Here is a 24,846-nt window from a genome sequence, read left to right as displayed (position 1 = left end):
GATACTGCTTGGAAGTATGGTATCCTCATCGATTTGAAGTCCTTTGGCATATCGGGTAACATGATGAACACGCTTGCCAGTTACATGTCCGAAAGAACGTTTCACGTGCGAGTTGGAACTGCACTCTCTAGGGTTCATGTGCAGCAAAATGGAGTGCCACAAGGTGGAGTTTTAAGTTGCACCCCTTTTATTGTGAAAATGAATTCCCTTTGGAAGGCATTGCCACTGTCGATTTCCTGCTCAATTTATGTAGACGACGTACAATTATCCTTTAAGTCTTGTAACCTGTCTGTCTGCGAGCGGCAAGTCCAGCTTGGTGTTAACAAGCTAGCTGGCTGGGCAGATAGCAACGGTTTTAAATTAAACCAGGGAAGTGCACTTGTGTTTTGTTTTTCCAAGAGGCGTGGCATCCGGCCGGATCCTGACATTCAACTCAATGGTGCCTCAATTCCTGTCAAAAAGGAACACAAGTTTTTAGGTATAATCTTTGGCGAAAAGCTCACATTCATCCCACACATAAAACAATTAAAAATAAATGCTTAAAAACAATGAATATCCTGAAAGTTCTCTCGCACATCTCTTTTGGTGCTGACAAACAACTTCTTTTACGTGTTTTTACCAGCTTGATAGGTTCACGATTGGACTATGGTAGCATTGTCTATGGGTCAGCCACTAAAACATCCCTCAGAATGCTCGACCCTGTGCTTCATCTAGGGCTCCGCTTGGCGTGTGGTGCCTTCCGAACTAGTCCAGTTGAAAGCCTGTATGTAGAGTGTAACAAATGGAACCTACAACGTCAGCGAGCATACACAGGTCTCCTTTATGCTTTTAAAATTTCATCCGTGCCTCGCCATCCTTTTAAATCAGTTTTTCGTGATACATCGATGACTGAACTCCTTTTAAATCGACCATCGTTCTCTGCGCCCTTCTCTTACAGAGTTAAAGGGGTCCTGAAATACCTTTCGCCGATGCGTGGATGTACATGTAACCAAATAAAGCAATGTATTAGCAATCTCCTCCCGCAAGAATTTTGTTGAAGCGATGAGTATTAGCTGAGAAATCGTAAATCAAAAACCGCGCATTATCGTCGCGCCGCGTTTCCTCCTCGTTTCAACTTACTCTCCGCTGTTGACGGCGAGCGAGCCTTCCCTCCCATGATGCTGCGCTCCTCGGCGGTGACGTACTTCCGCTATTGCGCTGCTCACACAGCCGTCTGCTACGGGCAAGCTTTGTTGACACCATGAATCCCGCACTACGCTCAAGGCTGGAAAAGCGAACGAAAAATATGGCCCCATGTGTGCGGCGGCCTGGCCTTGCCCTTTCGCGGTGTACGTTGCTGCAGAACTTTGCTATCGGCGGCACGCGACTTTTTATCGGCGGAGAACTCGCAGCCGCACGGGGAGGATCCTGCGCTCGCTCCCTTGGATGCACAGCGCACTGTTTATCCAAAACGCGCCGTATCAGATGTGGCCCCGCTGGTGCCGGGTCTTATTTTGCGGCGGTGGTAATTCCTGCCGGCGGCATGTGAAAAAGTCATATTAAACCGATACAGAACCCGTGCACGAAACGCTTCAGTCATGTGACCAGTTCAGCTTGGGGCGACGCGTGGTGGAGAGCGGCAACGTTGGCAAAACATGCTCCGTCGCGGCTCTGAGCTTTCTAGCGCTGGAGCGAGCGCCATTTCTTTGACAATCTCAAACATCGGTTGCCTTGGCAACAAGGCACAAACCGCTCCAGAAGTCGGCTACGGTTGCGTGATCCCGGTTCAGCTTGGGGCCCCACTTCGCGACATGTGGGCACTGCAGGCGTACCACTCACCCCATTGGGAAGTGCGAGATGCGTTTGGCAGTACAGGAGGCGATGGTGTGTGTGTTGTGGACGCCTTTGTTTCGCGATGAAATGCGACGTTGTGCTTCTGCGGGTGGATAGTGCTTCCCATGGTCTGGATTATCTTTCTCAAGCGGCGTACGACTCAACCTCGCATGGGGTATATGCAGTGTGCGTGGCTAAAAGCCATCTCGGCTTGTGCGCCAGAGTTAAGTGACTTGCTGTTCGTCCCCTCAAACCGCGTGCGAGGTGAGTGCCAAATTTACGACGGGCAGGAGGAGGCAACCCATCGTCTGTCAATCGCGGTTCAGACTTGCAATGCATGTTGTGACGCTGTGTTCGTTCGAAACGCATCTCTGGATTGTTTGGAAGTTCAATAAAATGTATGCGTCAAACCCGGGCATTCGGCTCAGGGCGTTCTCTGCGATTGCAAGAAAGAAGTGCCACGGGGCTTCAACACTTTCTTTATGGAACGTACTCAAGTAAGAGAATATTCATGTCGTGTTATGGCGCTGTTGCATTCAATACGAACGGTTAAGCGTTTGTTTACACTTGTTTCGTTTGTCGTAAAATGTCCAAGCACTCCGGCACTCCGCTGGCAGATCAGCCGGCGAGCCGACGCTGAGCAGACGACTCATCTCTTTGCCGGAAGTGCGTGAAAAAGCCGCCCAATAGCAGGATGTCTAGCTCATGACGAACATCTGGGAATCGATGATGTAGACATGTGAAGATGGCGGCGTCCAAAAACACGAAGGAAAGGGTGAGAAAAAAGCGACAAACTTTGCAACAAAAGTGTGAGCTTTCCGCTGCGCGTAAAAGAGTAATACTTGGCACAGATGATGTTGACGACCCAATCTAACGATTGCGCTAGTCAATTTAGTGTGCTCAAAACGCCTTTCAGGACCCCTTTAAGCTTGCTGCCTCCTTTTTAGATACAATCCAAAGTTCTCTAACGGATTTCATAGCACCATGGCATCTCCGCCCTGTATCATGCGACACATCTTTCACACATGTAGATAAAAACCGAGCTCCCACATGTGCAATTCTGCAGCACTTCTTGTATTTGCAGTAGAAGTACCAATGTTCTGAATTTTATACGGATGCCTCTAAAACCTACACCTCAGTGTCCTGCGCGGCGCATGGGCCCGGCCTTAGTGTCACGAGAACTCTTAACAGTAATACAAGTATCTTTACGGCAGAAGCTTATGGTGTACTTCTTGTTGTTAATCATATACTTCAATGCCACATCCCACAATCCATTATCTATACAGATTCCCTCAGTGTTGTGCGGACATTGTTGTCAACAAAGTCTTCCAAGAAATATGTTGTCAATCTGATAATCAAACTTGAACTGGTCCTTTGCTGGGTTCCTGGTCACTGTGGTATAGCCCGGAACGAAGCAGCGGATCGAATGGCTGCTGCTGCTACTCTCTTGAATACAGTAGACATAACCACATTACCCTACACCGACGTGAAACCCCACATCAGACGACAACTTCGCAAAACATGGCAAACACACTGGAGCGAACAAACAGACAAGTTACACGTAATGAAACCACTCTTAGAACCATACACCACCGACACACGTAATAGATACACTGAAGTCGCCTTGGCTAGATTACGGATAGGGCACACACATGCAACGCACTCGCACCTGCTCACTGGATCTCCAAGACCTCTGTGCAGCAGGTGCGGAGAGGCCCTATCCGTGATCCACATCCTCATACAATGTAAGGCACTCGACATTACACGACGCAAACACTTCCCACAACTACACACACGACATATTCCACCACACCCGTCATACTTCTTAGGAGACGATGCCATGTTCTCTGTTCAGCGCGCCTTTAAGTTCCTATCTGAAGTTGATTTCTTGCAACTCATCTCGTACCACCCATAGTTTTACCCCTGGTCCTATACACCAGCCACCTTATTCATCTTTTAACCACTCATGTTCTTCACCCTGGCCCTTTACACCAGCCGTGCTCATAGTCATTAGCTGATTTTATTCGTTTTCCCTCCTCGTCAAATAACTTCGTATTTGGCGCTGTTTGCCCATGTCGGCCTTGCGCCATTAAACTTGAACCATCATCATCAACTTCCCGCTGCCACCCCCTTGATAAGGTGCACCCACAAGTCTGCCCCTGGTCAACATTGGTTCTAGCTTTGTGAACCATGACTTTACAATTTCACCGAAGCTCAGGCATCCAGCGTGCCGTTTTCACTGCAATAATATAACAGAGCTACCCAATTCTGCTTCGATAGGATGGCTGTCAAATCACATGTGCACAAATGCTGCGAAAACAGCCCGTGTTTTTGTAGAAAGCAGCCTGCCGATGCAAGAACCGTTATTCAAGAAATAGTCATCTAAGCTTCTGGGACTGCTGAAACTAAAACTAAAAATGAACAGCTATACAATGTATATTTTACGTTTCCTTCCCCACCAGCCCTGTGGTTATGGCCAAGTGGTCAAGTGCATTCGGTGCACTGTTTTGCAGTTTGCAAGTTTGAATCCCCAAGCGCATGTTGCTTTTTTTTTTTTCAGAGGTTGATTTTTGTTTTTGTTTTTGGGTGATGTTTTGTATACTGAATTTACTATTTTGTGCGGCAACCTTCATTGCTCCACAAGCGAGTCCACAGAATGCGTGCAGAGTGGTACTGACGTGCTGGCGAGTTCTCGTTGGCGTGGTGTTGCCATAAGCACCGACTGCTTGTGCGCACAGTGCCGAATCAGCCGACTCTGGGCTCTTACGACACAGGCGTGAGCCAGGCAAGTGCCAAAGGTGGGGGAAAAGCATCTCGCATTTGAGCGTCGCTGGTGATGCAGAGGGGATTGTTGCGATTCTAAGCCATGCTGGCAGGCATTTTACAGCTGGCAAAGTTGTGTATTTGAGCCAGTGTATGCAATGCCAACAAAAACACAAGTTTGACCAATTCACTTGCGTGTCCCTTTGACCTGCGCCAAGCGCTTGTGATGTTGTGGCGTTATCTAGCCACTCCGGGAAGCAAAGTTTCCCCTCCTGCTTTGTTTCTGGCTCCGGGTCAGCCAGCCGCAAAGAGGGTGTGGCCTACAGGCAGTGACTATTTTGATGGCAAAAACGAGCCTACATTGTCATACTTGTTGCGCGTCATGTGGTTCTTCAATGCTGACTAACAATTGGGAACCTTCAAAGGAGAGCAATCTGTGGAACTGCTGCCGTTAAACATCGTGAGATGTTTCAGTGACAGTTGCTCACACAGCCACTTTGTCAGCCGGAAGCACGTGACAAAACTAAAAGCCTAGGAGAAAAAAGTTGCTGGGCAAATAATAGATTCATGGAGAATTCGCAAAGTTGAGATTAGGGCCCTTGAATGCAATATGCATGAAAGACTCGTGTACGGTTACATCGTGTTTGCACAGACACGTTAGTTTCTGGCATTTGGCTCTCCTCGCTGCAATGCATGCCTCCTGCACTGGGCCCTTCGTGCGGAAACGGGCAGCACAGCGGGTCAAATCACTGCAACAGCTCCGACGAACTCCAGTGTGGCGTGTCAGGCGTGCTGTGGAGCCACAGAGGGCACACTTTTAATCCGCCAGTGCCTGGTGCACAGTCTGGCCTTTTTAGGGGATGTACACAGACTGTACCTGCATTTACGCTGAGTGACTGCCACTGCAAACTATCAGTGTGCAAAAACGTGGAGCATTTGATTGGTTTTTGTGTTTTACTTGCGTACTTATTTCGCTGGCTGAACTCGCTTGATAACAAACTGAGCTGACAGGCAGTCAGTTCTCCACGCTTTTCTGAGGTAGGCGAAAAGCGCCCACGGGAAATTTCGGCGGTGGTCAAAATTAATCCGAAGCCCTCCACATTGATGGCCCATGTAGCCTTGGTGCATTAAACCTCATAAGCCATCATTTGGTCATCCTCTGTGGCCGTGCAGAAAAAGGCCGACACGGGCAGCTCCCAGAAGCGGCGGGAGCGGCGGAGTGCGACGTCCTCGCTGGCCGCCGAGGGGGAGCCCGTGCTGCACAAGCCGACGCCGGTGCGGAGGACCAACGGGGCCCCCCCCGCCGCCCCCTCGACGCCCCTGAGCGTGGCGAGCCTGTTTGCGGCCGCCTCGAGCCCCCGGGGGGCGCCAGGCGATGCCCGGGACTCCCTCATGCGGGCCCTGCTGGCCAACCCGGACAACCGGCTGGAGCACGTCGAGCGGGCGCAGCAGCAGGGCGGCACGGGCGCAGCGGAGGAGGACCCGCCGGACGAGGGGCGCCTGCGCGCGGCCTCCTGCCAGGCGAACCTGTCCTCCTGGGAGGAGGGCCTGCCCCCCGTGGTGACGCCGGCCATGCTGGAGCTGGGGCCCCTGGCCTCCCCCCCGGCCACCTCCGACCTGCCCTTGCTCACTCCCGAGGCCTTCACCAGGCCGGCTGCCGATCCCCCCCCGGTGCCTGCGCTCACCAAGGACCAGCTACGGGACGCACTCATACACCTGCTGCAGGTGGGCTTTCAACGTTGTGATGTTCGGCTTCTGTGCTTCCTATTCTGTGCGTTCGCAAAGTTTTTCCGCCAGAAACCATTAGCAAGTAGCATAAGAAAAACACTTTTGTCAGCTGTGGTGACAAAATGTCGGAGCAAAAGGGTGACAAAAACGGCAATTTTTGGAGCACTGTATCTGCAGCGGTGCCACCGGGTGCGGCCATTGTGGTATCGTTAGATCAGCCGAGCGGTCCTCTTTCCCTGTCCAGTCGTCTTTTTTTTTCTTTGTTCATTCATAAATGCATGAACAGCAGAAAAAAAAAAGACGCAGAATCGAAACTAGCACTATATGCTGAAGCGCAGTAGGCCCTCCGGTCGGGGCGTAGCAGCCTCCATGGTTGGGCGTTGCTACGGCAATGCAAGGTTGCAGCCACCCGAACTGCGTAGTGCGCATTTTTGGGCCGCGTTTTCCTTCAGACATTTTATCTGCTGTGGTATCCAACAGTGGCGTCATCGTGACAGGAATGCCTGAGATCATGAGCCAGATTAGGGGAAGTTGCATGGCTCAAAAGGTGGAGCTCGTCGAACGCAACGAGGTGCGCGTGACTTTACCGTGGCCAGTCCCCCGAGGGTGAAACGCGGTGTGTGTGTTTGTGATAGTGGTTCGCAAAGTGAACCTTTCGTCTGATTTGTGATGTTTACAGACTTACTTATTGCTATGTTTGATAGTGGTCTCACTAGCCTTGGGACAGAAACGATTGATGCGTCGGAAGCTAAGCTGGTGTGCGTTGGAGCATTGCCTGACTGCGCAACTGGTTAAGGTTTGGACGCCAGTGGTTGTAATTAATGCCGGCAATGCTAGATTTATTCTTAAAGGTTGCCTGACGAGCCATATCAGGGCTAACTGAAGTGCGATATGTTGTAATAAACGCACGCCGCGGTGCACGTGAGCCACGGAGAAAGAAGTATTTGAGGTGGGGAATCCGCTTGGCTTGGACAGCACGGGCGGGCGGCGTGTTAATGACCCTGTCTGGCGAGGAGGAAATGCAGCTTGCGAAGCAGCACAACAGGTGGCGCGTCAAGCGCGTTGCCATAGTTTTACATGTTCTTCTACGGATGCGACGCACAAAAATTGTAATATCATCGAACATATTGTAAAAATTGCCAGATTTCTTTCTGTAAAATAAATAAATGGAAGCGCTGGACATTTTAGCAGCAGTTATTATTAATACTGCCCTAGTTACAAGCCGTGCCGCGCTTGAAACGAAGCACTAGAAGGAATCCCGGAGCAGACGACGTGTGCCGACGCCGCCTTCCTGCCACGAATGGTTCGCTCTCGCCACTCTCGCGGGCTGATCAGATTTGCACGCGCTTTTCATGTTGCGCAGGCAGGGTGGTGAAGTTAGGACAGTCTAAATATGAACTAATGACATAGAGGATAAGAACCATCATTCACTGGAACTAATCATACCTAGTTTCTCAACCACATGTTTTTTGATTGTAGGTTTTGCGTTAAAAAAAAAAAATCAAAGCCCCTTCGCCTTACAACAACGGTATTTGAGATTTCTTTAGCCACAAACAGACTCCAATGAAAGCGCTGGGATTAGTGGGCGGCGTCTGCCCGCAACGGCCGCCTGACCTGACTTACCCTGACTGGACCTTTTCCCTTTGGCGCCTCGCGACAGAGGGCGCGTCGGGGCCGTGACTTTATCGCGCCTCCTCAATAATTCTTGCTCCGTGACGTGAGCCATATCGTCTTTTTTGTGCACTCTAGTGGTCATGTCAGCTGTTCTGAGTTGCGAATAAAAACCTGTTCACGGCGTAAAGAATGTACCCTACTGTCGCAGCATTTTTCAGATTGAATTTTGTAGCGAAATTAATACAGTAGAACCTCGTTACAACAGGTCTGCTTACAACAGATATTTGGATACAACAGACTGATCTGCAATGCTTGGTTGGTCTTCCTATCTGTGCCATTGATTAAATTTCCTTTACTGCAGATTCTGTTACAACATACATTCAGATATAACAGACAAGTTTGAAAGGTTAACAAGTCCACCTTTGCATCTCTAAAGTGGACTTTTCAAGTGCAGGCAACCAACCACTCATTTGTTAGGTACGTTTTCAGAGTTTGTGCTTCTACCTCACACTTGTGATCAAACGAAAACAATTTGAAACAAGTGTGATGTCCTGGCAGTCAAGTAATAGGACTTAGAATTTAAGCGTTATAGTGCAACAGATAAGATGCTTATATATGAAAGTTACCATCGTTAAAACAATAAAATGTATGCCCTCAGACATTATAGATGGCTAAATCTCGAAGCCTAGCAATGAGACCTTTACTTGAACTTCATTATATTCATGTGAAGACAATGAAAATGCAACTATAGGTTGAAGAAGTGAAAGAGATTAATAATAGTGTGAGTGACTCAAAAGTTTGAGGGGGTTCAGGTGCCCAGCAAATGCAAGAAGAATCATGCATGTGATTTTGTGATGTGCTTCACAGTGTCGCAAGAGGATGAAACTGCTGAAAAACCCAAGTCATCCTGAAGGTTTGTTGGCCTAAGATACCAACCTGTTTAAGTTGTAACTGAATCTTGTGAAATGACCAGCATACTTTTAGTATTGTGTGATTTGTTTTTAAGAGTTGAAAAGTCCAAACTCTTGTTATAACAGACTTCATCCATGATTCCGTAAAAGTCTGTAGTAACAGTATTTGGATTGTTCATACTTCTTTTATAGCAGACTGAATTCATGATCACTATCATGGTCTGTTGTAACGAGGTTGTACTGTAATACCAATGCATACATCTATTGCAGTATAGTGCATGTTGGCTGTGCTGCGAGAAATATTGGATGCCTTGAATGTTTAAAGTACTAAAACAATGCACACACATTGAAGGTGGAGTCATGCAGGATGTGATGCGAAGCTTCAAAGCAGCTCATTTGTATCCTTGTGGTATGTAAACTTTTGGCAGTGAACACCTGCACGTACGAGGGCTAAGTTGCTGCTCCAGGCAAGGTTATAAAACATAAAAGAAGCCGAAAGTCAGTTTTCCAATTTAAGTGAAAAAAAAAAAAGAGTGCTTCACTTGTTGTCATGGTGACAACGCTGCACAGGGAAGTTGCCCAGTGCAATACAGACAACCAGCTGACCTGCTTTGCATTGAAATCCATTGGGTCTGCAAACTGGGCTGCTATGTACTGTTCGCAGAGGAGCTGAAAATGATGTTTTGTGGGAAGAAAAAAAAAACTGCTAAAAGCACTCCAATTTCAAAGCAAGGCATTCCAGAAGCCTTGTGTTAAAAAGGACACGAAGGGCTGCAACCCTGGTGACTTTTGAGAGGTGAAATCTGTTTCTTTGTTTGTTTGTTTATTTATTTATTTATTTATTTATTTATTTATTGGGCTCTCTCTATAGCTGTTGCACAAGCAGCAACGCTTAGTTTTTCGGGGCAAAAAGTCAATTCGTTCCTCGGAATCCGCCCACGTTTCACCAGCGGTATCATCAAGACCATAAAATATCGAGTTATTTCGTTGGAACTTCGGAAGCCGTTTTCTCAAAACAGTTTTTTTTGCCTCTTGCGTCGCTTGTTCCAGTGATTACTTCAAGACCGCTGGGTCTATTTCGATCCCGTTTTTTGCACTGTATTCCTTAATGAACAGCTGAGGTCATGACATTCTTGGTTTTCTAGGTTTACTTTTTGTGAATTTTTTATTTGAGTAGTCGTTCGCAGTCTTCATGCCTGTTGTACGTTCACCTGTAAAAAAAAAATAACTGAGAAATTGTGTCATAAATTAAAAATTCTAAAAATGTAACGACCTGGTCCACTCATCTGGAAATGGAAAGCACTTCCAACAAGTTTTTCATCATGCCTTATAAGCCACTCACGCGTAGTACAAGGTGAACAGAAAGAAAACTGTACAAATAAAAAGTTTTCAAAATAGTACTTTAAAATTTTTGTGGTGGTATCACAGAAGCATTTACAATGACTGTGCCAATTTTCATCAAAATCCACAAAGAGACGAGAAAGTTGGTTTCAAATGGTCTCCTCTGGCGGCAAAAGCTGCCACAGGAGGAGAGGGCATTTCCCTGCGCCACCGCTCGTCCGTCAGGTGCCCGCTCCTGTGCCGTCTTTGTGGTCTGCAGTGGTCGTCACTGTGGCACTGTCCGGTCGCTGTCCCGCCACAGTGGGCGCTTGCCCTCCTGCAGGTTGTATTCACCGTCGCTGTTTGCGTGGGGCTTCACGAAATGGCGGTACTTGTCCGTGCTGGCACTTGACGACAGCAGCTGTTCGATGTTCCACACTGTGCCCTACCGAATGCAGAGTAATGCCTCAACGCCAAATGCTGTGATCTACCCATCGCCAGACATGGTTGAAATCGTCACGCGACTAGGCAGAGGGGTAAAAATTTCGGAGCCTACGCACTTGTGCAACTGCATTGTGATGGACCAAGTCGCGCGTGTGTGCTAGTGAAAGCCGGTCGCCCCTTCAAGGTCTGTCACCTGTTCAGGACAACAACGGAGATGTTGGTGCCGAAAGTTTTGCTGCGCAGAAGCCAAAGTCGAGTGATTTGTTCAAATTCGCCAGTGCTTGTGCCGACTACTTAGTTGAAGCACGGCACGGCTCGGGAGACGGCCTCGCATGCACTGGCTGCTACGCTACCATCATATCTAAATCGGCATGCGCATGAAACATTTCTTCAAATTCATTATTTGGCTTTTGCACTCAACCACGTGGGCATTAGAGGGCCCTTGTGTCGGCATCCGTGGTAGCAGCCGACTGCAGCGTCTGCCTCTTGCGCATCGTGTGTTACTTTCGTTCGCAGCCGACGTTTCATTCTCCGGCGATGCAAAGTTCTTGCTGACAAGGAGAGCACCACCACATAATGTGGGTGCGATTAATAATATTGTAAGCGCTGGTTAGGGCCACGACGCCATAGGAATATGCGTCCGGACGGATAATCCCCCGGTAGTTGTACACAAACCCTATGTACCAAGTACTAGCTGAAGGGTATGCGCCAGTGGACTCGTACTCCAGAGGACTGTCTTCCACATGCAATCATGCTTCATCGTCACCAGTTTTCTATCATCATCATCGCCCGTCTTGGTTGTTCTCTGGGGTTCGCTCCCTGTCACGTAGGACAGGGCTCGCCTAATAAAGACGTCCCCCAAGACTCCTGGTGCGTGCCTTACGATATATCTTTTGACACCACTGCCGGGAATCGCGCTGAAACAGGGCGGATGACGCACGCTGGGGATTTTTTTCTGCGAATTGCGGGCACAGTGGCACAAGCCGTGCCTTGTCTGTGCCACAGCGGCACAGATGTGGAAGTTGCCAGTGCCACTGAACTTTTCAGTAGATACCATCTTTATACAGTGTAGACCGCTGATAACGTGTGTCGTGGGAGCCGCATCACTTTGACGAACGCCACTTAAGAACAGAGGCATGGTGTTTGTTTCATCTTTTTTTTTCCGCATCAGACGCTGCTGCACGGTCTTACAAACCGCGAGCGCGGCTTTGTGTTTGGAGGGATGTGCGTTCCTCAGCGTCTAGAAGAACGGATGCCGCAGAGATGGAGGCAGTCGGCGTATGCTCGCGAGTCAGCGGGATAAACGCGAGCCCGATGTTTTTTTTTCATGCACGCCTTGCATTCATGATGTCGAAGGCGGTTGCTCATCAACACAACGTACAGTTAGTGGAAACCTCTAGCGTCCCGGCTGGGCTCGCTACCCGCAACTGTTCAAGAAGGAACAGGGTGGTTGGTTATCTGCACAAGGTTCTTATCGCCACAACTTACCATGCCCGGCTGGGGAGGGGGGCTCGGTGTCTAAGTTAGAGGAGAGAAGGGAACACAGGTGGCGTCGGATGGCTGAGTCCATCTCTTTTTCTTTTTTTTTTTTCTGTGGCACTAAAACGATGCCCCAGATGCGCTGGTCAATCAGCACCGCCAAAAAGCCACACTATAAACGGTATTATGCTTTCGGCAGCCACGTTGTAAGCGGTACGCTAATGCATCGAGTTCTGTGGGAGGCCTACCGGTGGCCAGGGAAGCCTGTGGTATACAGTCAAACACTGATATGCCAAACTCCAAGGGGATCGTGAAATAGTTCAATATATGAAAAATTCGATATAAAAATATGGGCTCTGAGACCTCGCCTGTGGCGGACGATCACTTACCGATCGGCGCATTCACGAGTGACAACTAATTCCGCTCTCACGACGCAACAGGATGCTTTATTTGCGTGAAAAAAAATCGCTGATCTTGGCTTGCTTCTTCGTCCTGGAAATCAAATTAAAGACGCTGGTCTCGATCTTCTCGAGGCTGTCAAGGTGCGACAGCCCAGTTCCTTCCATGTCAAGCTGAACGCAGCCGCCACTTCACCGGCGGAGCGGAGTATGATCATGTAGTCGCCTCCTTGTCCGGACGATCTTCGCCACTCGAGCTATCAGCCTGGGTTCCTGCGACCGTAGCTATGATATCCTCGTCACCGAGGCTCGCAACAGCCTGAACATTGCTGTCAGCGTTCACGAAGTCGTCGGCAGACACGCCGGCTGAAACAGCAGCCGTGAAAAGGGACGACAACTCGCGAAACGTGTCGTCCATGCACTCATTGTCGTCGTCACCGTCTTCGCAAGCTTCCGAAAGTTCGGCCGTCACAAAGCCTGCTTGCCGGAAGCAGTTGGCCACGTCCTCCTCCTTCACGCTGTTCCAGGCGCCCGTCATCAAAGGTCAACCTTAAGCTCGGTGCCCACGCGGAGGTTCATCAAAAGCCTTTCGAGGAGTCGCCTCCTGTACCCACCTTGAACGACTTCATCGTGCCCTGGTTGAGCGGCTGCAGCCTGGCTGTTGTGTTCGGGGGCAGAAACTTTTCGAGCTCGCAGGTGGTGTGGTGAGTCGAGCAGTATCCACGAGAAGGCAAGCGTGGTGCCCCGACTGGCCCAGTTGGGCGCCCCACGCGTGCACCCATTCTGCAAACTGGCGCGTCGTCCCTGCCGCCTTACTGGAGGCGTAGCTGCTGACAGTTATTGACCGTGCTCTGCCAATCACGAAGGGCTGGAGCTTTTGAAAGCCATCCATGTTAGCGGCGAGCAGAACGCTCACGCGCACTTTGCTCATCTTGCCTCCGTGACATGTGCTGCCCCGGACGTCGATCGTTTTGCTAAGCCGCATTTGCCAAAACAGCCCCGTCTCGTCAGCGTTGAAAATTTCCGCAGGAGAGAGAGCTTCACGGAGATTTCTGGCCATGCTTTCGAAATCCACTGCTGGATATCTTGGCTGCTGATGGCTTCGCTTTCGCCAGAAATGATTTTGCCTACAATGTTATGGCGGTTTTTAAACCTTTGCAGCCACCCAGTGTTGTCGTCCAAGTTTTCTTCTCCGAGTTCCGCGGCAAACCATCTGGCCTTAGCCATTAGCATGGGGCCATCCACTGGAATGTTCCTCGCCCAGATCTCTAAAAACCACGCATAGAGAGCCTTTTCAACTTTCTCGGGGGCAGGAGCGCGCACACAACAAACTCCGGACGTTTGTTGCTCCGCCGCTTTTGCTTTTATGTTGCCTTGTTTTTTAACAAGGTACTCATCCTGAAGTCGTCTGCCACCGTCAACTTTTTCCCTCCCGCCTCGGCCCGCTGAATGGCTTCCAGCTTTGTTGCAAAGTCCGGGTTCTTGCGCCTCTTCACGCTGGCTGCGGTTGCAGCGGCCATTGCTTGCGCGTCGGTTCACCACCACCCAGTCACACGTGTCGTGAGACGCATACACGACGCCTGCACAACTAGAAAATTCCAGCAGTCCGCTGCGCCTTCGCACACCGTGCACAACACGCATGCAACACAAGAACTTCGATGAACGATTCTAAGGCTCTCTGAACGGACTCCAACAGAGCGCTCGCGATGGTCACTTCTGAGAGAAACGGCGATCTACGAAAGGTGCGGGACAACTCGCGAAACAGCAGCAACAACAGCAATATGCAAAAGAAGGAGGAGGCCACCAGCGCCTTCGTTCCTGCTCCTCCCTTTCCCGAGGCGACATCGGGGGAAGACAGACCCAGAGAGAGAGAGAGTAAAAAAAAAAAAAAAAATCTTTTCAGCAAGCCGGGGAACGTACGCAGCCGAAAAAAAAAAAGCTGTTCCTCAATTCAGAGAACGTGCGTAGTCGGAGCGCAGTCGGGGCATCCCTACCTCGCACTGTCACATTTTTCGGGTGTTTGGGCTTCTGTCCCTGTCGGGTTTCGGCAGAGACGCAATGTCGCCTGCTAAAGCGGGATTCCCACGACGGAGGGAGAAACCCTCTCTTTTTGGCCCGCGGGACCCGCTCACGTGACCGGTTTTAGGCTCCGCCCCTCGGTGGGGATAGCCCGCGGAGGCTCCGCGAAAGAAAATGCCTCCGCATGTTTTCACTCGACGGCGGTGGCCCTCGGCAGGGAATGGAACCTGTTCCTCGGCGCTGTCGTCTGCTAGTCACTCCGCGTAGCTCCGCACGTGTGGATGGGCCGCCAGGCCGGATAATCCGGTCACGTGCTGTTGACGTCACATATCCGTCCGCCTCCGCGCGCCTGTTCCTCCGTCGTGTGAATCCCGCTTAAGCGACAGCGGAAATAGGGGGTGCAATGACCGCCGAAAAGCACCTTCCGGCTCACGCGGCGTTCGATATACCCAATGTCGGGTAAAATACCGTTCGATATAAACGTACGAATTCCTATACTTTTACACAGTTTTCAAGGAGATAATTTATGAGTTCCATATGCTGGCCCACACACCTTTTGCTACCACTTCACATTGGACTGGGCAGCGCGTGTTGCCTAGTCCCAGCAGTCTTGAATGGTAACCAGTTACTAGTAATGCGTTACCGGTAACTAGTTACTTTTTTCAGTAACTTGTAACTGTAACTAGTTACACTTAAGTTAGCGGAACTTGTAACTGTAACACGGTTATTTTTTTATGGAGTAACTGTAACAAGAAATGCCGTTACAGTTACTTTTCTATAAAAAAATATCCAACAGCAACACTTACTTGTTAATGGCCGATGTACAGTTCGTGCTTTCCACTTTTTCGGACTTTCTTCTGCACAGCCTTCGCCTACTTCATCTGTGCCAGCTCACTCCCTTCGCACGGGTGAAAAACAGCTGGACTAGAAATGTTTAGGTGTTCACATGTGCGTGGTGTCCCACGGGGTCAGCTAAGGGCTCGAAATTTTTGAGTATGAGCTGCAGTATTTCCCTCAGCAGCGCGATATCGCCCTCACCCAGATAATAAATAATGCTGCAACACGCGCCTAAGCGCACGTGGACACATGTTGACACCAGAACTCAGAGTACGATGCACGGCTGCACCATTTTCGCCACATCTGGAGCGCAGTAAAAGTGTTTGACACAAAGGCGAACAGGAAAAAAAACATCCACAAACACCGCACAACGTACTGAATCCTCTGCACTTTCGCGGAAGCCTGGAAAACTCATGCGTTGCCTTCTCATTAGCGACGTGCAGCCCCGTCTGTGGTGTCATTAAATGCTGCAGGGAGTCTATCGCCGTCCCCGCGCTCGTCCAGCCCTGTGCGCACTGTAGAGTGTTCGATTGACAAGTCACAGTTGCTTGCGCCCATTGTGCGCTTTTGAGACCCCCGGCCATGTTTCGGACCACGTGTTTGGAACCCCTGGTCTAGGGGCTTCGTCGAGCTGTCAACACTGCCCGCACGAGGTCGAGGAAGTAATGAATTCCACGCTCCTTCACACATACGACAACTCCAACACACTAGCCAGCATCTAGACGCCTGACCACACTGCCGCTGCACGAGGAAATATTCTTGGAAGTCCTCATGACTTCATTTCCAGAGCTGGGGCAGAAAGGAATACTGTAGCCACATCTGTTTCTGAATGTTGGGCGCAAACAATACTTGGGCGAGCTTCATTCGGCCTACGCCCCAAAGCAAACGAAGGGAGCGGGCTCTGGGATCGGGGACGTGGTTGCTGTGAAAGGCTGGGATTGGGAGGACAGTGTTTCTCGGTCGAGGCGACAAAAATCGCCTTTGTGAGGACAGGGGGCGCAGGAAAAAACAGTGAAGCGTCCGGTTCAGTTTCTATTCCCTTTGGAAATAACCTTGGCTCATTCTGGGGGTTGGTGCGGGAGAACGACCCCGAGGGCCTACGGACAAACGTCGCTTCGGGCAATGGCTCAAATTGGTCTCCGTCTCCGATAACAAGTACGAAATAAAGTGTTAACGCAGCGCTTTCTTTTTAGTATCTTTCAAAAACACCTCGACAACAGAAGTACTCCACATCCGTTTCCCTTTTCCGGCGATCCACCACCCCCATCCCCTTTTTCCCCTCCTCCCTCACTATGCAAGGCGGTCAAGCGACAACACAGTAGGTGAAAATAAATTTAGTTGACATTGATTGTTTCGTCTGTTTTGTCCTCAAGCTAGGTATTGTATAAGTTCGGCCTCCGTGTTTGTACTTTTTCTGAACGTTTGGCACCCATTTCTGCCGACACAGGGCAAGTGCAACCGCTCCCTGGGCCCCCATGCCTTCGTACGTTTCTATTTAATAAGCTAAATCTTGTTATCTGCTAATTTCATACAGTAACGGAAAAGTAACGGTGTTACTTTTTCACAGTAACTGTAACTGCAACTAGTTACTTTTGGAAACTTCGTAACTGTAACGGGGTTACTTTTTTGGGTTAGGCAAGTGTAACTGTAACACTGTTACTTTTTTTCGGTAACGTGCCCATGACTGGTTATAAACAACGCTATGAGAATGGTTATAAACAGAAAAAATAAAGCGTGCTGCTCCATTCTGTATGGCTTCAAGCACATTGTTTAGATATTTTTGGTAAGGTGACCATACAGGACTAGCAAATTCCAGTTGAGGACGGACAAAAATAACGTAGGCCAGCTTTCATACGCTGTCAGGGGCATTTTTTAAGTTTTTTCATAAATGCCCCAAAGATTGCAAGGCCTTGGTGCAAATGGTGGTGATATGGGGAACCCATGACAGGTTTGAAGGGAAGTGAACCCCAAGGTATTTATATGAAGTTGCTGCAGGGACGGGAGAGCTGTTTACAAAGTACGTGAACTGAGAATTGGCATGCTTGCAGCTGAAAGACGTAACTTTACATTTAGAGTCGTTAAGATGCATTTGCGAGGTCTTGCACCAACCTGAAACCGTTAAGAGGTCATTTTGAAGAGCGATGTGGTCACCAGTAGGGGTTACGATATAATATGCAATCGTCAGCAAAAAGAGGAATCAAAGATGAAATGTTTGTAGGCAGATCATTGATGAATATTAAGAATAGCAAGGGTCCTAAAATTCTGCCTTGTGGAACACCTGAAGTAACGCAGCAAGGGGGAGAGGATAAATTGTTTACAACTGAACTGTCGGCTCTGCGCAGAGACAACTCTCTAGCAGCGTTCGCAAAGGCTTGTATGGGCAGTCACAAGGCGGTTACAGAGTTACTGCTAACGTAACTACCATACCATTGGGGGGGCCTTCGCATCTCTGATGCCAATTCACACTCCCCATTACCATACGCTTTGGAAGGTCTCAGAGGCACCTCTTTGCCTGCAGGGCACTTTCGTGGAGCAGTCAGTGCGCATTTCACGCTGGCGTAGAGAGGGAGGCTGCCCCGTTGTGTTATTTTTGGCCAGCCAAAGTTGGCCACAAGCGGCCGCCGTGACAAAGAGACGGCGTTTCCTTCTCCTGCAGACGGACGATGGGTTTGTGCTGAAGCTGCACGAGGCGTACGTGGGCAGCCTGAGGTGCCGCCTGAACCTGGACACCATGGCGGCGGCAGCAGCAGGCCGCCTGTGAGGGTGGCAGGGGGGCAGACTCCAGTGAAGGCCCCACTCGTGCCTGGAAGGGCAGAGCCCCGTGCCGTCACTGTAGTGAATGGCTTGTGTCACGTGGGCCCCCGGGGTTCCAAGGGCGGTGACCAAGGATTGGTGGCCTCGTCTAGCGACCTGCCAAGCTGTTACAGGCAGTGCCCTCTTAACAGGCGCCGAGGAAAAGCAGCGTGCCGCTTGCATGTGCGGGACCTTCTCTGGGCCAGTGCCGCCACTCGTGCACCCCTCGGTTTGCGCTCGTCTTCTCCTTGCCCTGGCCAAGCCGTCTGGGGCTCCTCCAAGTGGCGGTGTGCGGCGGGCAAGCGCGCTCCTGCTGCTGCTCTTGTCCCCGGCCCCAGTGCCTGGCAGCATTGGGCAAGCGACGTGGCTGCAAACCAGGGTGCTTTCTGTGCTCGCAGAGTGCTCGAGGTCACAATGGGCGGAAGAAAAGTGCTGCGGGAGCCTTGTGCGGTTTTAGCGTCTCTCCACGTGTGTGTCGTTTGTACAGTAGGGTGCAGAGTGCACAGCTGTGCTTGCTTTTAATGTGTCTTGTTTTCTGTTGTGTGATGCCCTTGCTGTGCAGGTAGTGCCGAGGCCCCTGCAAGGAAGCTGCTGCTAATGGCCCCATGAAAAGCAGGGGAGGGGGCCTGCCTGCGTGACTTCTTCTGGGGTGTCACGCCAATTGTAGATGTGGTGTCTGTGTGTTTCGTTGTCCACCCACCGCGAAAGGCTCATCACTGGGGAGAGCTTGTGGAGCTTTTATCCCTTCCCTGACACGGGGGCGTCTGGGGACTCAAGTATCGTGGCTACAGGAGGCCCTGCCTGGTGGCATTGATGAGGTGGTCGGTTATTGATGGCCTGCTTTGAGGAAGACAAGTTGGTCCGCACTGTCTCTGTTGTGTGCACTGACCTAGTGAACTTGGTGGCCTGGAAGGGTGTGTGGACTGCCTGCCCGTCAGGCGGTTGGTGCGTGACATTGGCACCCTGGCCGCTTGGCTTGTGGTGCAGCCTGACTGCCGGCGCTGTGGACTGGATCAAGTGGCCGCACGGAAGCAGAGTGGGCTGCCTCTTCAGTAGGGAGGCAGCCCCCACGTGTGTGCCGCATTCAGCGCGGGACGTGCAATGTGTTCTGTGCAGCTTCCTCCCTGTGGGGGGCGGTCAGGAGGCGGGGAAGGTCAGTGGAGGGTGACCACAGCTGCCCTGCACGGGGGCTGGCCTGTCGGGAGTGTTCGCTGCGCCTTCCGTTATTTTGCCGAGTGCACGGTGCAAACGCCTGTGGGGACGCTGGGGCTCTCACCCGCTCGCCTTGGCCGATCCTGGGTTGCTCGTCACCTTGCGCAGCAGCTGCGCTTTCGGGGGGATCCCCCTTCAGGGCGTCGCTACTGGAGCCCGAGTTCCTTCACCCGGCATCGAGTGGTTTCTCCAGTGGCTTCCCTCCCCGTCGGCATCGCCATGGCGGGCATAGCCCGAGTGGGAGAAAATCTGTCTTGTGTGAGCGGCTTGCGCTGAATGTAGGGTTCGATTCGATCATTTCTTCCTGATGTTCATCTGCTGCGTTATACGGGCACGCTGCAAACCAGTCTGGCTCTGTGTCTCAAATCAGCGCCGCATGAATGTGCTGTAACTTAAATGACGCCAGACCGGTACTGTTCAGTTTAGTGATGCCAGCGGTAATGCGTTATGTTGCCGGTGGCAACCTGCGTTCAAATGCGCCGCCTAAAACATGCCGCCGGGTGCCACCGCATCGCGCACTGCAGCTGTGCGCTGGGGGCTCGCTGCGAGCAAGTGGTGGGGAAAAAAGCGTGGCTCTGCCCGAGCCACAATGCCATCTTCCTGCTGGGTGGCAGAGGGGCGTGCGAGCTTCCGAATCAAGTACAAATCGTCTGTATGGCCGGGGACGTGTGTGCCCCGAAAGGTGGAGGTGGGACGAAGTTGTGCGCATGTTTTACTCGCCTGCGGTTTTAGCGTGTGCCATGGTTATTCAGGTGCTAAAGAACCATGGAAAAGGAAAACGGCACTGGCCTACAGCAAAAATAAGGGAAGAAAACAGGCACTCTGCCTGCCAGTCAGTGTAGCTTGTGGAAATCACTTGGATTTGTCGAGCTGCTGCCAGGTGTGTTAGCTGCTGGATGCCAAGCCCTTGATTTTAGAATGTTTACGTGGTTTTAGCTGTGCAACCTTTTGTGTCTGGTTTTAGTATTTCTGAAAAATTGCTTGGCAATAGACAGCCAGAGCTAAAACGGCAGCAAAAGAGATTTCTTACTGGCTATGACAACAAGATGTGGATGGTGATCGATTGAAGCAATGTGGGTGTATTTGGGGTGTGTTGTGCTTGAATTTTCGCAGTGTATACGTGTGGGGGGTGGTGTGTCAGACAAGAGTAGGGGGAAATTGGGAGAGAAAAGGGAAATACTAACTTCGGACAAGCTGGCAGGTGAGCTAGTTGGAATGGATCCATTTGACACTCGGGCAGCGCTTGCTTGTATGGGGCATGAAAACTTGTCGTAGCAGCACCAGTCATGTGTGGGCCCACTCTTTTCTAACTTGATCATAAAAAGAAAGGCTTTAGTTGCTGCACACACATATATTAGCACTTGAATTTTTTTTTTTACTGCAAACATTTCTTCGTGCTTTTGGTGCCAATTGACATTCGATACTGCACACATATTAAGCATATCAGTTATTTACTGTGGTTGACTTTGTTGACACATGATTGTGGGAGTATGTGCATTGGCTACTTGGGCTTTTGAAAGAAAAGTGTTATTCGCAAGTGAAAAAGAAAACACTGTGCATTCTGCACAAGATTGGTGCAAATAAAAGAACAATATTGGCAAACTGTGGTGGTCCCTCGTTTCCCGAGCGTTGCTACCTTGTTGCCGAGTTACCTGGTTGCAAGAACAGCATGTGTGGGTGCCACACTTGACAGTTTGTTGAGGCATCTAATTGCGCTGGACGAAATTTTTCTTTAATCTCAGAGGGTTTATTTATTTATTGCAGTACCTACAGTGCCATGTGGCATTACAGTGTGTGTGTGGGGGGGAAAAAAGTAATACAATAATCAATAATAATAATAATAATAAATTCGTAAATACATGATATATTTACTGCCACACCTAAGCACATAGTGCTTGTGAGTGGGAAGGCAGATCAGAGGCGCAGTGACCATGTGGTAATGCGAAAGAAGGGAAATAAAACAAGAAAAAGGAATGCAAAATACATCAAAGTGTGCACTTGGAGGGCATGCCATCCTCTAGAAAACACTGCAAGTGAAACAATAACAAAAAAAGTGAAGGAAGCTCGCACAAATGGGCAAGACTGAAGGTAGCTAAGCTGTACGCGACGTTTACGACCCTCGCGAAGGTTTAAGTCCACGATTGCAGCCACAATGACCTTTACTCCATCATTGTTCCTATAAGTGTGAGCTCCCACCATTTTTTTTTTGGAAGTGATAATCACTGGACATCAGTATGAGGCGTCATTCTTGTTCCGAGCAAGTGGCTTGACAAACATGCGCAGCGGACACTTGCCGTTTTCTTTTTCGCCACAATCTTGGCCAATCTCTTTGAGTGGGCATGCGAGGCACGCACACACGAGTGCTAGGCTTTTTTGTTGTTGTTGTTCAACAACAACACGTTCAGGCTCAACACTTTCTTGGTATTTTTAACTGCGGACATGAAAAATTGTGATTTGCTAAACAGCTTCGCTGTTGAAGAACCAGAAATGCCTGAAGAGATTACGCAGCACCAATATCGTGAGAACAATGCACAGGGGCGTACTGCACAAGTAACGCATATCAATGTATGCTGTACGGAGAGCAGAAAACATGACGCCATAGCTGAAAGCAAACAAAGTAGACAGGAGGAACAAGATCCTGACTATGTGGGAGAGGGAGAGGAAAAAATTTACAAAAGAAATAAACAAACTTGTGTACAGGTAATCGCCATGATGCACAACAGTGTCGCAATGATGGCCATGTAGATCACAGCTAGTGCAACCCAATCGCAACAACCATGAGGCGTTGAAATGGGCCGTAAAGTTCTGTTTTCCAAATAGTTCAAAATCTAGACACCAGTTTCTCAATTGCTTTTTTGCTTAAGACTGCTTAAGTTAAGAAGTTCTGCTGGAGCCGAGTTAAGCATGGATGGCACATAATACAGCCCATTCTTTTTCCCATAATTCATCAAAATTCTAGGTACGTGGAACCTAGAAGTCTGCCTCAACGTTCTGGCTTTAGCCACAGGCATTTTGAATTCCATGAGGTAGTACCGCAAACTAAGGATGGCATAACGAAACAACTGACCAAAATTTAATATCCCCATTTATTCATTACGTCCATTGTTTTCTTTTTCATGCAGGCTTGTAGCATATGCAATCCTCCTGATGATTCTGCGAACAAGTGTATTTATCTTTTCCTGCTTAGTTATTGGGCACCTTCCGTATAAAGTTATGCCGTAGTGAAGAGTGCTTTCCGGAAGCGACTGGTAAACACGATATTGTGTTTCTATATTAGTGCCATTTCATAATTTATACATGTAAGCAGATATTGTCCTCAGTTTTTTTACAAACTTGATTTATGTGTTCATCCCAGTTAAAAAACTTGTCTATGCAAAATCCGAGACATTTTACACTTGGACTGTACTCTAAAGTTGAACAAGAACAACCATTGCAGATTCATAAGTGTGGAAATATTTTTCTGTTCAATTGAATTTGTTTATAGGGGCTTCTAATGCATATAAGTTTGTTTTGTTTCTGTTGGCGTGTACGTAGTTCTCAAGCATCCAGTGTAGCACTTGCTCATATCCTTTTGAAGAGCTTCAATGACATGTTTGAACAACAAATGTTCAAAAACCAACGCTGTGTCCTCAGCATGCTGGAAAGAGATAAATTGTTAATATCGTTCATATAAATATTAAAAAGTAAAGGGTCAGTTGTGGAGCCTTGTTTGTAATTGTTAATTCTCCGCTCATGGCATTTCCTGTTCGAACAGGTTGGTACCTTCCTGTAAAGCAGTTCTTGAATAAGCAACTATATTTTCCTCTAAATCCCATGTGTGGTAATTTCTCGTACAATATTTCATGATCAACAGTATGGAAAGCTTTAGACATATCCAGAAACAGAGGTAACACGATTTTATTGGTATCTAATGCTTCAGTGATATAATTATAAAGTCTTCTAAAAGTAATGTTGTGCTCTTGCCCTGTCTAAAACAATATTGCGTTTCAGATAAAAGAGAATGTTTACAAGAAAAGTTGATAATAACTGTCGAGATGTACTTTTCAAGAACATGCGACAGAATGGACAAGATAACTACTTGGCTGTAGTTCGCAGTATCATCTTCTTTAGCACCGTTCTTAGGTATAGGGCGTACTACAGAAACCATTTTTTTCTGGAATACTACTGGTAGTTAAATTGCCAAAATCGCCAAGCCTAATCTGTCTACGTGAACTTCTTGCGGTCGAATCTTAATGTACCCCGCTGGTTTCGTAATTGAATAATGTTCACAATAATGTGGAGGTCCCACAGGGTCATGTCTGGGAGGAAGGGCGACTCCACAATGCTAGGTGCATTGGCAATTTCTGATTCAGGCACCGGCCCTTTGCCCTAGCAGCGAGTGTGGCCGCTGTCAGCTTCCATGGCCCTCGAGGCCACACAGGACGACTTGGTGCGGTCGTCTTTTGAAGCTCAAGGAGCAGGCTGGCCTTCGAGGTCCAACTCCGACAAACGGATGACCAGTGTTTTCGGATACGTGGCCTGCCTTTGAACTAAGATCAACATGTAGACCCCCTGCAAAAGGGAACCCCATAAAGTTTCTTACTGTATGGGGCACCCAGGCCGCAAGGACCTGTCGGGTGTGCACGTCGAGTGGCGAGTGGGGCATCCTTGCAGAGGCGCGCTCAAACTGAGCTTGGCAGTGCGCACCCAGGGCTGAAACGGGTCGGCGGTGCGGCCATGCTTTGCCTGCCGAACCTATGGCACTACCCTCTACGCGTTCAGGAGGTCAAGCAGAGGAGGAGGCCGGTTGGAGGCCGGCAGCGACGTTGGCAGCACGGGTGACCAGAAGTCTCTGCCCAGCGCTCCCTCCCACTGCTCTTCATTAAGTACGGGTGGAGAGGGGTCTCGAGGACAGGCCCACATGGAGTGGGCAATTTGGCGAGGGGTGAATTCAGTGCAGAAGTGCTCAGCAGGCCAAGGAGTGTGTCTGCAGGAGTCTCCATAAGCGCTCCTGATCGTTGGTCAGCTCGGGGTGGGCAGGAGGGTGTTGACGGCGAGTGAGACAGTAATGCGCAGTGGTGGGTGATCCCTGGCTGACCTGGCACCGTGGTAAGGAACGAGGCTGGCACCGGCACGGATAGTAAGTCCTCGTGCTGCGTTGTGTGCTGCCTCCTTTCCCCCCCAAGCTGGTGTGCGCCGGGATCTAGACGATGTCTACCAGGGAGGTTGGGGAACTTTGAAGGAGAATTTTGGACGCCGTGGGCGATATGTACCCACAGGCGAAGTTTTGAATGGCCGCTTTCGGATCTGTGATTGTAATTGTGGGCGACGGCCGAGCCGTCAGTGCCAGCGCTATTGCCGCCTCCTCTGCTGCTGCCGGTATGGTGGTGCGGACAGTTAGAAAGTTAACAGGGGGGTCATTCGGGCTGTCAACAACTGCGAGGGCAAAGGCGTCGAGGTGGCGGTATTCTGCCACATCTACATATAGGATGTCGGGTTTGATGGGTAGTTTCTTGGTGAGCGCCCGCGCCCGTTGC

General features: G+C 49.7%; 1 protein-coding gene across 4 annotated transcripts in view; it reads left to right on the top strand.

Annotated features, from left to right (window-relative positions):
* The window catches only part of Dcp1 (decapping mRNA 1), a 45,893-nt gene extending 24,961 nt beyond the window's left edge, over window positions 1-20,932 (top strand). For 3 of the 4 annotated variants that reach the window (XM_077691392.1, XM_077691394.1, XM_077691393.1), the window contains 3 exons: window positions 5,749-6,300; window positions 8,785-8,830; window positions 17,982-20,932. In XM_077691392.1, coding sequence (XP_077547518.1) covers window positions 5,749-6,300; window positions 8,785-8,830; window positions 17,982-18,640 — 1,257 coding nt within the window. In that variant the 3' untranslated portion in view covers window positions 18,641-20,932. The remainder of the gene's footprint in view (window positions 1-5,748; window positions 6,301-8,784; window positions 8,831-17,981) is intronic. The other variant, XM_077691395.1, reaches the window with a different exon arrangement.
* The last annotated feature ends 3,914 nt before the right edge of the window (window positions 20,933-24,846 follow it).

Source organism: Haemaphysalis longicornis, unplaced genomic scaffold, assembly GCF_048455015.1.
Source record: "Haemaphysalis longicornis isolate Haplotype H1 unplaced genomic scaffold, Haemaphysalis longicornis Haplotype H1 scaffold_10, whole genome shotgun sequence".
Lineage (NCBI taxonomy): Eukaryota > Metazoa > Arthropoda > Arachnida > Ixodida > Ixodidae > Haemaphysalis > Haemaphysalis longicornis.
The sequence above is the reverse complement of the archived record's forward strand: the minus strand, read 5'-3'. Positions and strand labels throughout refer to the sequence as shown.